Source organism: Accipiter gentilis, chromosome 9, assembly GCF_929443795.1.
Source record: "Accipiter gentilis chromosome 9, bAccGen1.1, whole genome shotgun sequence".
In the NCBI taxonomy this organism is placed as follows: Eukaryota; Metazoa; Chordata; class Aves; order Accipitriformes; family Accipitridae; genus Astur; species Astur gentilis.
In genome coordinates, this window is record NC_064888.1 from 11,359,504 (window position 1) to 11,373,438 (window position 13,935).

General features: G+C 39.2%; 1 protein-coding gene across 6 annotated transcripts in view; it reads right to left on the reverse strand.

Annotated features, from left to right (window-relative positions):
- GRID1 (glutamate ionotropic receptor delta type subunit 1) overlaps positions 1 to 13,935 on the reverse strand; it is a 555,275-nt gene that overhangs the window by 41,580 nt on the left and 499,760 nt on the right. For all 6 annotated transcript variants that reach the window (XR_007507329.1, XM_049810876.1, XM_049810875.1 and 3 more), the window contains 3 exons: positions 13,079 to 13,276; positions 10,741 to 11,065; positions 9,200 to 9,338 (listed from right to left, as the gene is read on the reverse strand). Coding sequence is in view for 5 of the 6 variants with exons in the window: in XM_049810876.1 (XP_049666833.1) it covers positions 9,200 to 9,338; positions 10,741 to 11,065; positions 13,079 to 13,276 (662 nt within the window). In the remaining variant the exon portion in view is untranslated. The remainder of the gene's footprint in view (positions 1 to 9,199; positions 9,339 to 10,740; positions 11,066 to 13,078; positions 13,277 to 13,935) is intronic.

Here is a 13,935-nt window from a genome sequence, read left to right on the forward strand (position 1 = left end):
AAATACCATCCTATATATCATTTAAGGTGTTAAGAGTTTAAGCTATGAGAAAGAATGATCTTCTATCATGGAGACATTTATAAGGGGAATGGCTATTCTAGATTTGAATGAAAATGTCAAAGAGAAAAGTAACCAGGATAAAAGTGTTTGCAAGACGATGGAGCTCACTCTCTGGGCGGCAGGGGGGTGGGAGGGTGGAGTAAGAGTAACAACATAAAAATAATGGATTTCAAAAGATCAGACCTCAACAGACTTCAGGAACTGGAGGAGAAAGTCTCTTGGGAAGTTGATTTAAAGGATAAAAGACTACAGAAGGGCTGGCAATTCCTGAAAGAGACCACATCAAAGACACAGATGCAAACTGTCTTAACATGAGGAACTATAAGAAGAAATTATAAGAATCTGTTATAATGTCAGCAAGAGTTCTTTCAGGACCTAGAAAACCAAAAGCATTTTTTTTTCCAAGTGATTATAAAAGAGTAGTGCAATCATTTGACTGAATATGCATACATACTATAAATGCATGGGAATCTTACAAATACATGGGAGAAAAAAAATCAGAGAATCAAAAATCAATCCTCCTAACAACTCCAATGAATCTAGCTTATACTATTTAAGACGTTACTGCACAAAGCCATTTGTGTCATCCCTCAACTGTGTCCCTATGTCCACAGCAGAGCTGGCAAACAGACATGTGTCTGTACCCCAGCTACCCCATACAAAGTCTCATTTCTTAGTTTATGGCTGATTTCATCAGCACAACATAAACCAGAAGGCTGTGCACTGAGATCACCAAAACTGAAACTCTTAACCTCGCAACCTACAGCATAGGCATGTTCAATCTGTAGTCTCTGAAAGAATGGCTGCTGAACTTTGCTCCAAGAGATCAGATTTTGAATTGAATGTATGAACAGAACTTTTAAGCTATAGGAGGTATGATCATGACTTAATTCTTATTGCAGGCTATTAATGCAGACCTTGCAATGTAAAAGACAGATCACCTTAAGTGGAGCACAGGACTGGCCATAGCACAGTGACACTGATCAGTGTTAACCGACCAACCGTCCAACCAACCAACCACTACTCCAGCTGGGAGGATGGCTGGACAAGTATTCTTCCTCTGCCCCCACTGGAAAATTCCCTCCTCTCCCCTCTCCTCCCTCTATCCAAAATAATCCAAAGAAATAAATTATTCAGTGCATATTCCTGATACTCACAGTCAGCCTGCTGACAGTGAATATACGGTAACGAGCAGAAGGTGGGAAAATTCCTTTTGCTGCCAGGTGGGTGAGAAAATCTGGTGCTGAACAACCATGGCATTAGATGACAGAACCACTGCTCACATGGAGATGTTGGTGAGGAATTGTGCAAGGTGAGAAGACTGGTTTTTTTACATGAGCAAATGAAGCATTTTCCAAAATATGCAACAGATTAGCAGAGTTGGAAGCTCGTGTATGTCCCGTCTGAGCTGACAGCAAGCAAGAAAAAAGGTACAACTTTCCCCTCTTACAAGTAGGTACACCTACTTTCAACTTCATCTCATTGTTTCACAGCAAGTAACTTACTGTCATAAAGTGCTTACTAACTATTGGTAGTTTTGCAAATGCAATTTACTTGGTTGTTCTGACTGCAGGGATGCCTTCAGAGAGACCTTCTGGCCCTGGACCATTTAGAAACCTATGCAGAAATGTACACTATATTACCCCATAATAGAATAACCTGTGTGACTTCTATAATAGGGCCCACTGTTACACTAATGACTCTGACCAGCACAGATAAACGGTATAAAATACAAGTAATTTTACAGGTTTTTTTGTTTGTTTGTTTGTTTGTTTTCCAGCGAGCTGTTTCACTAGCAAGTGTCATTAAGATATTTATATATATTTTATGTTCTACCCCATTTCCTGCTTTGAGGGTCTTTGTTTAAATACTCTTCTGATAAAGATATATACCACAGGGGCATGTAACAGTATCTGTCTGTCCAAAAGAATAGCAAATACAGCCAGCAGGCAAACACATGGAATAATATATTAACATGCAAAAGCAGTTAGGTAATTTTGCACTGTAGGTCAAACAAATATCTAGCTGGTATAGTGGAAAAAAATATTAATGCTTTTGCAGGAGTGAAACCCAAATACTTGAGCACACTGGCCACCTTGCTTTCATGGCTGTTCCTCACCCAGAATCCACTTCCAAAACAGAATTCACCATAAAGTTTTTCTTCTTACTCCTGTTTTTGTCCTTACAAAATGATGGGTTGAGGTAGTCTTTACAGTTAGGAAATGTCTGAAGCTTTAAGGCCATCTCTGAATTGCTATAGTAATCATTATTTTGCCTTTTTAATATCCTGTTATATTAGATTTTATTATCACTTCATATAAGACATTAAATCAGCTTCTTTAGAGAAAAACAATAGAAATATAAATATCCTATTGGGTAAAAATCTTCTATTACTGCATTTTGTATTGTTTATCCCTTAGGAATCAAATAGAAAATAAAATGCAACAAAATAAGCCATGGGTACTATCCTTGTAATAAAAAGAAACCACATACTACAACAAAGAAGGTTGAAGTCAGGAGCCAATGAGATTAAATGTATGCAGAAAGCATATAGCTACTCTACTCTTATGGACAGCCAGTGAATAACCTATATTAATATGAGAAAATCTGACTTAAAAGGCAACTCCATCTGAGCTGAGAAGAAGAGACTGCATATCAAATCTCAGATTTGAACCAATCCTTGTACATTTTAATGGGCTGTCATGGGAGTTTCTGCTCTTTCTGGGTTTTCACCCTTCCAAAGCAAAAGAAAAAAACAACCACTAACAAAAAATCATTTTATTACCTGCACAGATGGTAGATTTTGCTAACATCATATCCAAATAATTTTCTTCTCTAAACTGTGCATGCATCTGAATGTTAATGCCTCAAACCACTTAAGTTACAGAACTTCCCAGTAAAAAGAACAAATGAAGAAATGCTATCATATAGGTGTTGTAAAAGTAGAGTCAAAGAGCGTATGGAATCACAAATCTCTTGGTTTGCCACTGATCTCCAATATATGCCACATTTTTACAATGGCAACTGGAGAGATGGAATGCAAGCTTGATTTCAGCTGTGCATTCTCATTTTTCCCAGAAAAATGTCCTTGGGAAATATTTGCACTTATATGCTCGCCTGCTTGCTCAATTACAGGAGTAATTAGGATCCATTTTAAACCATGGTTGAATGGCATATGCCAACATTCAGAAAGCTTTTTAAAAGGCTTCAGACTCTGCGAAGCCCTGGGTTTCCCAGAAGCACCCGCTGGGCAACGACATCAATGAAAGTGAAATGAAAAGATAGACAACAGGGGTTCTCGCCCTCGGAACATCAGAGTGTCTTGTCCTGAACCGTGCCTGAAGGCAAATGGCTGGCAAGCTTTGCCCTTGAGCACTGCTGCCTTGCTGCCCAGGCTACAGAGCATTTCCCATGAAATTTCTTCCACGTGGTCTAAACGGGGAATATTCTGGAAAGAAAAAAAAGTTTTGAGTTTTTGTCCTTTCTCATTCACTTGCATCTTTTTTGCACTCTTTTTTAGCCTACATTTTTATGGATGAACTTAATCTAGTTATTTAATGATTGAAGCTTTTGCTCACAGGCCTTAAATAATAATCATGATGATTATTTTTTATCATGCTCATTCATACATGCCTCCTGCCAAGGTGCCTGAGGTGCTGCACAGACACTGCAAAACATAGTACAAATTAAACATAACAAAAGAAAATCCAATGAAATATTTAGAAAACCACGCACGATATTAACATCAGCAAGGCTGTTTTCAAACACAAGGAACTTCAAGGCAAAATCACTGCAAATACAGAGGGATTCCTGTGAGGTTCTTGCTACCAACCCTATCAAATCCACTTAACTACAGCAGACGAAACCTTTATTCATTTCCCTCTAGCTGGCAACTTCAAAATACTTTCCTCATTTTCTTTTAAAATATTTTGAGATTGTTTCTGTTTTGTACACAACCCAGAAAATCTACCTTTTTTGATACCCGCAGAGCTATTATAATATGGTCATTTCTGGCCATTACCTTTAAAGCAGCTAAACTGACAATGTGCCACGTAAGATACAAAAAAAATTGTTACTCTTTCATACAGAAAGGGACTGAGACAGAGAGGAGGTTAAACTTGCCAACATCAAACAAAGTTTGTGGTGGAAAAAGAATCTGCACCCAAGTCTTCCAAGTGCCAGACTATCACCCCAACTGAGCTGCAGTAAATCTTCAGCTGTCACCAAAACATATGAAATTTGGGGATTAAAATGCAAATAAGGAAATCCCAAATCATGAAACAACAGCTGTGAACTGAAAAGCAGATATAACATGCATTTGTATGCAGTCCATGAATGCATATATAAAGACGCCTTTCAAAACATCCATAGCATGTGCAAATGTTAAGGATCAATTTGATAGAATCTCATATTAAACTTTTTTGAGTTTGCAAATAGCCTACTTTTTTACGTCCTATTTTTCCTGCATGATTCTTAACCTCTTGTCAGAGAAGCTCTCCTAAACCTGAGTTTCAGAATGTCTGTGCAGCTACTGAACTGCATGTAGTCTGCTTGTTAACAAGAAATGAAGCTGGAAGTTTAGTCACTGCTAATTAAACTCATAATTACAAATGGAAGGTCAGACAGCAGATCCAAGGGCTGTTTGAAAATGTAATAAAACAAAAGAAAGAACAGACTTGCATGTAATAATTCAGCCCTTACTTGGCAGACTGACCCCTTAGAAGAGTTCTCAGCTGCATACAGTTTTGAAGGCAAATATTAGAATAAGAAATGCAAAACATTTGGGTTTAAACAAGTTTGCCAAGGATTAGCACAGGCACTAAATATTACCTAGATTTCTATTTAAAGACAAAATTTAAGAATTGCTCATTTACAAAGTTAGAACATGGATCGTGGCCTCCTAGCTTGAGCTCCAAAGTGGTTGCCACCAGCACATTTGCAAAAAATGCCTTCTCTTTTGGAACCGGGTAACATCTTGCTCCTCTGCTCTCATGCGGTCGGGAATATCTGCTTGACCGTTCTCTGCCCTGCCTGTGAATCTCCACAAACACAGAAATCCTGAGGTAACCACTACGTTGTCTTTGTTCCCTTGTTGTGAGGTTGGGACAGAGAGAAGATGAGAAGAACACAAGAGGTAATAGGGACAGAGGGCTCAGAGAAGCAGTATTAAAAGAGCAAAGGGGTACAGAAGCACCAACCACTAGCAACTGGAAAATGGAGAACAGCCAAGGAAGGTTCACAGTATTTTCTGCTATCCTTGATCTCCTGAAGGGCCAGAGGTTTTGACGTGGGTCTCAAACTCCATGTTCTGACCCGCCCCCCCCCCCCCCCCACTGCCCTATCACACCGGGACGAGCGACGGGCACGCAGGACACGCGAGGAACAAGGCGGCACGAGCAGCTGTACCAGATCAGAAAGCCAGTGCCTCTCCTCATGATCGCGCTTGTGATGAAGCCCTTCAGGGTTTGGGAAAATCCAAGGAGATGGACTTTTGTTCGTTCCAAGGTAGGCATGTTTCTTACATGGGATCTGGGTACCTGCACAGCACAGCACTTGGGAACCCATTTGGGATTTAGGAAGTCTCTGTCAGGAAATACAGAAATACAGGCAGCATATCAAAGCTGCTTTCTGCTGTGCCTCCTACTCTGGGTATTTCACTTTTCTGTGAACCACAGGCAGTCCCTGAAACTCATGGCAGGGTGGAAAAGCCTTGCGAGATTTGCCAATACCAGATTGTAAAAAAAATTTTGCCCTCATCAGCAGGCTTTCATCTGACATGCTAATTCTAAAAATCTGCCTTCCAACAGTTCAACTGTGCTTCAGCGAATCTCTCACCAGGCCACTTCTAATAAATATCATTTATGATTTCTATGACACACTTGTATTGCAGTGAAATTGTGAAGGTAATGATCACTGGATTGATTGACACCTAGTTATTCAATCAAACATACTCCTGTTCTGCTAGTCACAGACCACACATGCCAAATTTGATGCTGAAACAACTTTTATTAGGCATTTTGGAGGGGGCTTGGGAAGAAAAATCGGTCTTGTAATGAAAATCTTAACTATGTTGCAGCTAATGCAGCACCATAATACTCTTTTCTCTCCTGCTGGCAATTTAGCAGCAGCAGTACTGAACACCAGAGGACTTCTCTATGGAGGGAGAGATAACAGCACACATGTACTAAGAGGATGAGGGGTTGGTTTCTTAACAATGGAAGTATACACAGATGGATTTGGTAGTTCTCAGCTGGTGAGCAAATTTTCAGCTATAACTCATTGTGCCTCTTTGGGTGGGAAAAATGGATTTCACATAAGTATTCCTTTCTGGGTCCATGAAAGATATAATGCAGGCAAGATGAGTGGCAGATTTAGAAAGGCAAAAAAAGCCACTCCACATCATATGATGCTGAAGCTAAGCCGTACTGGGAGCCAAGACACCAGGCCACAATGCATTCATGTAAGGCAGTAATTTACTTTCTCAGGAAAAATATTTGTTCTAAATCCGACACAACATTTTATAAGGTATTTCTCATAAAGAGTGGGGGCATGAAATATCTTCATCATAGCTTAGAAATGGATGAAGGCTCAACAGAGTTTCTGGAGATCCTATTTCTTTACCCCATCTCTTCTCTCCTAAGGCACTGGCAGTTTTCAGCGAAAGCAGTTAGTCCAGATCTCTCTCTCTCTCAGAGTAGCAGGATCTCAGGGACATTCTGCAAACTTTGTAAAATAGCCATGGGCAAGCCAAGGCAAGAAAGTTCCTTAATTGTCTCAGTTATGCCAACCAGTGATCAAATCAAAGAGCTTTCTGACAGCTACTATTTCAAATTACCTCGGGAATGATTTGGGTGCCTAAGCCAAAGTATCCAGGACCACTTTAGACACCCCAGGCAATATGAATAATCCACATTGTGGCTGACAATCCCTAATAGAGACCGCTGCCCTTAGAGCCAAGTAGCTGGAGCCCAGGCAGTGAACCTTATGGCAACTTAAATTACCTTAGACGTTTACGATTTGGCACATGAATTACTATGCTGGTGTTTGCAGATCACAACTGAGTGCTTTCTTTCTTCTGTATCCTCACCTTGTACAAGGGGATGTGATATCGGGAACCTGGAAAGTGGCAGCTACTGTTCGGTATAGAAAGCCATTTAATTATAATTCTTCAGCTGCTATCTCTAACAGTAGAAGGGCATGGGGCTCTAAAGTCCCAAAACAACACCGAACAGTTCCTTTACTGAAATAACTTCTCTACTCCTCAAGATTCTTAGTGATGTCCATTCATTTTAATGAGAAGGGGAATCAAACCCCTTTGTAAATGTTGTAATAGCTCAGCCTCAAAGGCCTCCTCTCATAATTCATAGTTCTGCTCTTAAACCTGTGTCTTTTTTTTTGCAGACTCCTCAGTGCATTTCACCCCAACTTTTGTCCTCCTCTGAACTTTGTTGAGTTTTGGGAGGTGCTCCGTAGACCAAATGGACAATTTCTTCTCCCATGAAGGAATTATAACATTCAGAATTTTTTTGAGAAGATCATTATTCAAGCTTTCCGGATAACTATTTCTGTCTTGGGTTTCAAGAACAATTTATTCATTGAGCTTAACTTTATTCCCATTACAGCCAGGCCTCACAGATACTCTGTGGTAGTTTTATTCTATTTAGTTTCTCATGTTATTTCCAGAAATTACACAGTTCTTATTTCTATTACTGTTAAAACCTACTTATTTTGGCTAAACTAACAGAAAATTAATTTTAAAACCAAAGCTTGTTATGGTTTGGGGATGTTTTTATTATTATTATAACACTGTATCCATACAAAGCATTACATTACCTGCAAGTATGCAATGGCAAGTTAAAAACTGGAAATACTGTTAAACTTATGTTTATGAGAAATGCACTTAATTATGTCCTTCTTTGCAGATACCACAGAGAAGGCAAAAGCAGCTTTTCTAAGTGCCAGCCTCACCTAAGTGCCAATGCCTCTGTTTTAGGAGCTGAGCACAAACCTTGCAGTCCCAGTTTTCCCAGTGCAAGCCCAAATGAGAGCGACAGAGCAACTGTGTCACTCTCTAGCACCTAAAATCCTTGGCTCAGCATTTTCTAGGAGGACAGCCTGTGTCACACTGCCCGTCCTCTGGCCACGTCTCCACTCCTTCGCCATCAGATCAAATATGAGATATCAGACTCTAATCCTGTCAGCACTGACTGCAGAAGATCAACAGCCCTCCCAGTACTCCATGCCAGTGTGAAGGTGGAAATTTTGTCCATATTTTGAGAGAAAAAATGAAAACATGATTCAGCCTTTAAATTTCCTGAAGAAAAACAGATTACACACGCACACACACACGCACACAAACACAAATTGCCACCAAAGAACCAGCAGCTCTCTGGAGCTGCTCAGAGGCCTGGTTTATTGAAAATATTCTCATTGGGTATGGATTAGTAGGCAAACGGCAGGCGAAAGAAGTCAAAGGTGCAAGATAAATTGGGTTTGTTACAGAGGCTGTAATTTATCATCACAGTATTGCCAACACAACTGTAGAGAATTATATATAAATTTAATAAAACAACTGCTATATTACATTTATTATCCTGGAGTCAGTTTTGGTTATCTTCTCCTCCTAGAGAAGAAGCTTTTTCTGCAAATAATGCCACTGAATCTGGTCGTTTATATTTTAAAAGACCACCTATATTAGCTTACATGCAAATAATAGTATAAACAACAGCATATATCAAAATATTAAGAACATAGAATTACACATTGCAGGTGAGAAGTGAAATGTTATGTAGTTTGCTAGAGGTGGCAGTCCCCTCTGATGTTCAACAAAGAAGTAAAGACAGCTGAAGCAGTGAGAGCTCTAGTTAAGCAAAATACATATAAACATGGAAGACCTCTCTTCTGGAAAACCACACAATTAAAGTGCCGTTGTCCCCTCCATGCACCTGTCAAAACTGCTTGGGGGTTGTTAGGGTGAAGGTGAAGAGGGGGGGGGGGAAGAGAAGAGAAAAGCAGCCACTGCAAATAAGCAGAGTATTTTATTATAGTTATCTCCTTCTTGCAAGAATGAGTGCTCAAATAGATAATACTTTTCTGTGAAATCCAGGTTTCCAGCTTCATGTTAAGAAGAGGCTCTTACCTTATGGGATTATCCATCCTTGATACTGTGAGAAATGCTGCTAAATTTGCTGTGTAGGAAGAGCACACGATAAGGGTGAAGAGCCACCAGCTTCCCATTACAATGCGCATAGCCACGGAATTGACAGTAGATTCGCCCCCTACAAACAGACAGAGAAAATGAGGGTCTCTCAGTAGCTTCCATTTATGATCACCCTCTGTGTGCGCTGTTATGTTCAACTTTGTTGGAGCTACCCCTCTGCATTTCTGCTTCCCCTCCAGACAGCCCGTTCACTGTGAGAAAAGCACTGCTTCCGTTAAGACTGATAATTTACAAACATTTTCTCCAGTCAACCTTATCTTGCCCTGGATACTGTTCTAGCAAATTATCTTTCAACATATTTCCCTTGGAAATTATTGAGGAACAAATCTACAGAACATGAAAAATATTCTAAATAAAGAAAGTTCAATGGTGAAGCACAATTAATATGCAGGAATTAAATTGTTTCAGCGTTCAGAACATAGTAATATTCTTTTTTTCAATGGCCATCTTCAATTTGGAAAAAAAACCACAAAATTGTCCAACAGCTTATGTGCTATCTGTGCTGTATTTAAATCTGCAAAGACTGAAGTATTAGTGTCATTGTCACTCTTTACAACATTTCAAACAACATGAAGATTTCTTTCTAGCAGGCTTCAAGCACAGTTATGCTTGAACACTGTTGGAGACCAAACCTTACCATATAACTGGTGCTAGTCACTTCAGCATATGTTTGTGCTGATTACATCTTACTGTACTTAAACCCATCAGCGATGCCACCTTAATGAGATGAGGGACCGAGTTTCATAGCAATAGTAAGGATTTTCCAGCTGAAGCTTTATAAGCTTGCAATCACAATGAAAAAAATGTAGAAAAAAGTTAACAACATAACCGTATGTTAGCATTCAACAAAACCTGCCTTCCAAGAATGGTACTAACATTACAGATATGGGACAAAAACTGTGTGGGCAGATTTTGCAAACAATTATTTATAAAAGTAGCTTTGTTAATGGTAGCAATCCTACTGAATTCAATAGGCTTAGTCCTATGCCTAGAGATTCCTGAGTGTAAAGTTAGTTACATGGCTACAAATCGTTTTCCTATTCACATCAAAGAACCAAAAGATAAACTGTCTCACATTAGTTCAAAAACATATAAATTTCTAAAATTAAATTTAAACAATTAGAGAGGTGCTAGATTCAGAGTTGGAGAAGTGTAATTCCTCACCAAGCAGCTCTGTAGTTTATTTATTGCGTGATAATTTTCCCAAAGTGGAAAAACCTGCTACGGGTGTTCTTTCTGGACTTACCGAGAGACAGAAAAGCAGACCATACCTGCCCCTCAACTTACCTACCTCTTCCCACTTTTTAGCAGCTGGGCAAATAAAACATATTACCTCCCCATACGAGCCTTCTCTTTCATCTTTAGACAGTTCTGGCCAAGACTAACATGTCCCGACCTGCTTTACCCAAGGCAGAAGATTTCTGAACATCTATCGGCGGTGTTTATAAGAGAGTAAGTACCTTGCTGAACGAAAGCACCATACACGACCCAGATGGCACTGTGAAGGGTGGAGGAAGCAGAAGGGCTTGGCTGGGAAGCGTTCTGCGCCCTGACTGCCTGGATGCGGTTCAAGACAAATATCAAGACGCCAACGATAGGGATGGCTGCAGCAATGCAAGCCCACACCGCAAAGTCGAAGGGAGCAAAGAGAGAGAAGATGTTGATTTTCTCTTCGGGCTTTTTGATTAAGATCCCCACGGAATAGTCCATGTACCGCTTGCTGAAGTCCACAACACTCTCTCGTTCTGGTGTTATAGTGATGGCTGAGATGGCTAGGTCTGCTCTCTGTGAGAAAAACGCAACGGATCAGACCTCTTCCTTCCACCAAGAATTTGGCCAGCATGAGCCTTAAGGAGAAACTTTTGAAGAACCAAGTGACTCCATGCATTACTTTCTATAACTTAACACGTTCAGACAAATTTAAATAAATTGTCTAAAAATAAAACCAGAATCAGTTTAATCTTTGAACATTAGTTAATTGGACTAGTCTAAAGCAGAGTAGTGAAACATAACCTGTCAACGTACTCTAGAACAAAAAGCATCACCCCAAGTTCTCTCTGGAATGAGTGCAACTTGTTTAACCTTTACACCCACTTGTTTTCCAAAGGATGCCTGAATTCCAAACCATATTAACCTGGTGAAAGCAATAAGAAAGAAGTACCATTTATTTAGCTTGTGTATTTGATAGGAAGGTGCAAAGAGCTAATATTTCTTCTCCCTGCAGAGTTGCCAGTTTCCCATATTCGTGAAGGGATTTCATGTGACAGCTGGGGGGGGAAGATTTTATTTGTTTTTTACAATGAATAAAGCGATTGCAAAAATTAGTAACTGGAAGAATGCCAACCAAAGGCAACTTAGTTCCTGAAACTGCTTTAACTTCAACATTTAAAGCGAGTAGGTTTTACACGTAGAGGGTCCTTAAAGAGTATGCAAACCCAAAGAAAGATAAAACAGGAGTTAATAAATAAGATTCCCAAAGCTTTTGAAGAGCTGCAATTAGATTTTGAATATTTTTCCATCCTAATAAACAGTTACCTTCAAATAATAGAATGTACATTTTGTTTCCTATCTCTACATTTTGTTGGGGAAGTAAAGCAGATGTTAGGTGTGATGGTCTGCTTTGAAATGCTTTGGAGTCAGTGGAAAAACTAGTAGCAGAAATACCATTAAAAAATACCATAATAGATACTTTGTTGCTTGAAAGAATGCAATTTCCAAAGAAATTTAACAGGATTTCTTACCACATTTTCAAATCAATGAAATACAAACAGCTTATGTCAATGCAAAATAAGTAAACAATTCTTTATATTTCCTAGCACCATCCAAGGAGATCCCACTGTCATACACACATTTCCTATTGCTTTAATTGCTTCTATTTCTTCCTAAACATCTACTTACCAGATACTGAGCCACCTACTTATTAAATAATGAGAAAGCTTTCACTTTCACTAATAACTCCACTGCTGAAGAGTAACCTTTTCTACCAAGGGCAGCAACATGGAATATTAATTCCTTTGACTCTCCTTCTTGACTAACGATTGTCCCATGTCAGACAGCAAGACCATGAACAAAATGCACTCTAATTTCATTCTCTGGGAGATTCTAGGCTACAAACTTTCCCCATTTACTTCAATGGAGTTCAATTAACTTACTCCTGATTTGCAAGATTGTAATTAAGAAAAGAAATTTGGTCTTCTCTGTTTTAAATGAACACATAGTCTTGAGATCTGTTTAAATTCTGGTCCTTCAAAACACTCCTTTATGGTATATTACTAGGGACACTTTTCTTGTTTTGGAGTCAAACAGTTGATCATCATCAAACACACTGCCACAAAGTGACCCAAATAAAGTAAAACCTAAAAACAAGTAGCAAAGACATAATGAAAAAAATTAAAATAATAATAATTAGTATTTGAAGAAGAATACATTATTTATTTTCTATAGACATTCAGTCACACACACATCCATGTCCTCTCTTCTCAGTCTTACAGCTATGTAAACACACAGATTTACTCTGATATAATTTATGTTGAGAACAGTTGGGAGTAAACAGAAGAGACTCTCTAGTTCCTAACCTGTATACAGGGTCTTAAAATGCACTGTTTACACCATACTTAAACCACCCATATCTCAGAAGTGTTCTGCACTGGCGCTTTCACCCTAATTCATCCTTTTGTAATTTGGAATGGAGAGAGGGGAGAATTTAAACAACCTCCTTACAAAGCCTTGATGTCCTACTCTGAAGAGTCTTTTTTTTTTTTCTCTCTTTTTTTTTAATGCAGCTTGTATTCCTTGTACCTTGTTAATGAGTTCTCCAATCATGCCATTCCAGGAGCTGTTTTGGAGCTGCTGTCCATATTTGCCATCAGGAGCTTGATATATCTCATACTTGAAGCCCAGATTCTTGGCAAGTGCATCCAGGACATCAATGGAAAATCCTTTATATCGTTTTGGTTGCCCAAGTATGTTCTCTGCCACCATCACAAAAGGTTCTTCCTAAGAACAAACCAATATCTTAACTGATAATTGAAATAAGTTTTTTAGTTTGCTTCTCTTAGCAAAAGGATGTTTCCTGAGTTAATTCTGCACAACTTGGCACAGATTTTGAGACACTGATAACCTTCTGAGGCAAAGACTGTAGGCCATGCGGGATACTATGAGGGACCCCAACTGGATACCACTGCCTCAGCACCCAAGTCCTATGTGGCCTTGGGTTTTCCACAGCTCTTGAGAAGAGGCAGAGACTCCAGAAGACAATTTAACCCCCTCTAGCAGCTTCCTGCATCCCACAGGAAGAATTGCTCTCTGAAGTACCTGCCTCTTCTCGCTGACTATGAAGAGGGCATAGACACCTACTTTAGTGTCCTAACTAGCTGTCTAGAATATAGATATTAAAGTACCTAAGTCCTAGATAAGAACAGTACTACTGTTCATCTATTTGAGACCATATCAGATCTAGAAAGTCATCTTTTGCAGACAATGATTAATCTTTTATCCAGGAGACATACTGAGACAAGAGCTAAAACTGCTACATTTTGTGAGTATTTAAAATTTTGAAAATTCAAAGAATAACCTTCATGGGTACTGGATCCTGGAGTACTTTAAAGTCTGTTTTGGGACCAACAAGGCAATGCAGCATTTTGCGGTATGTTTTC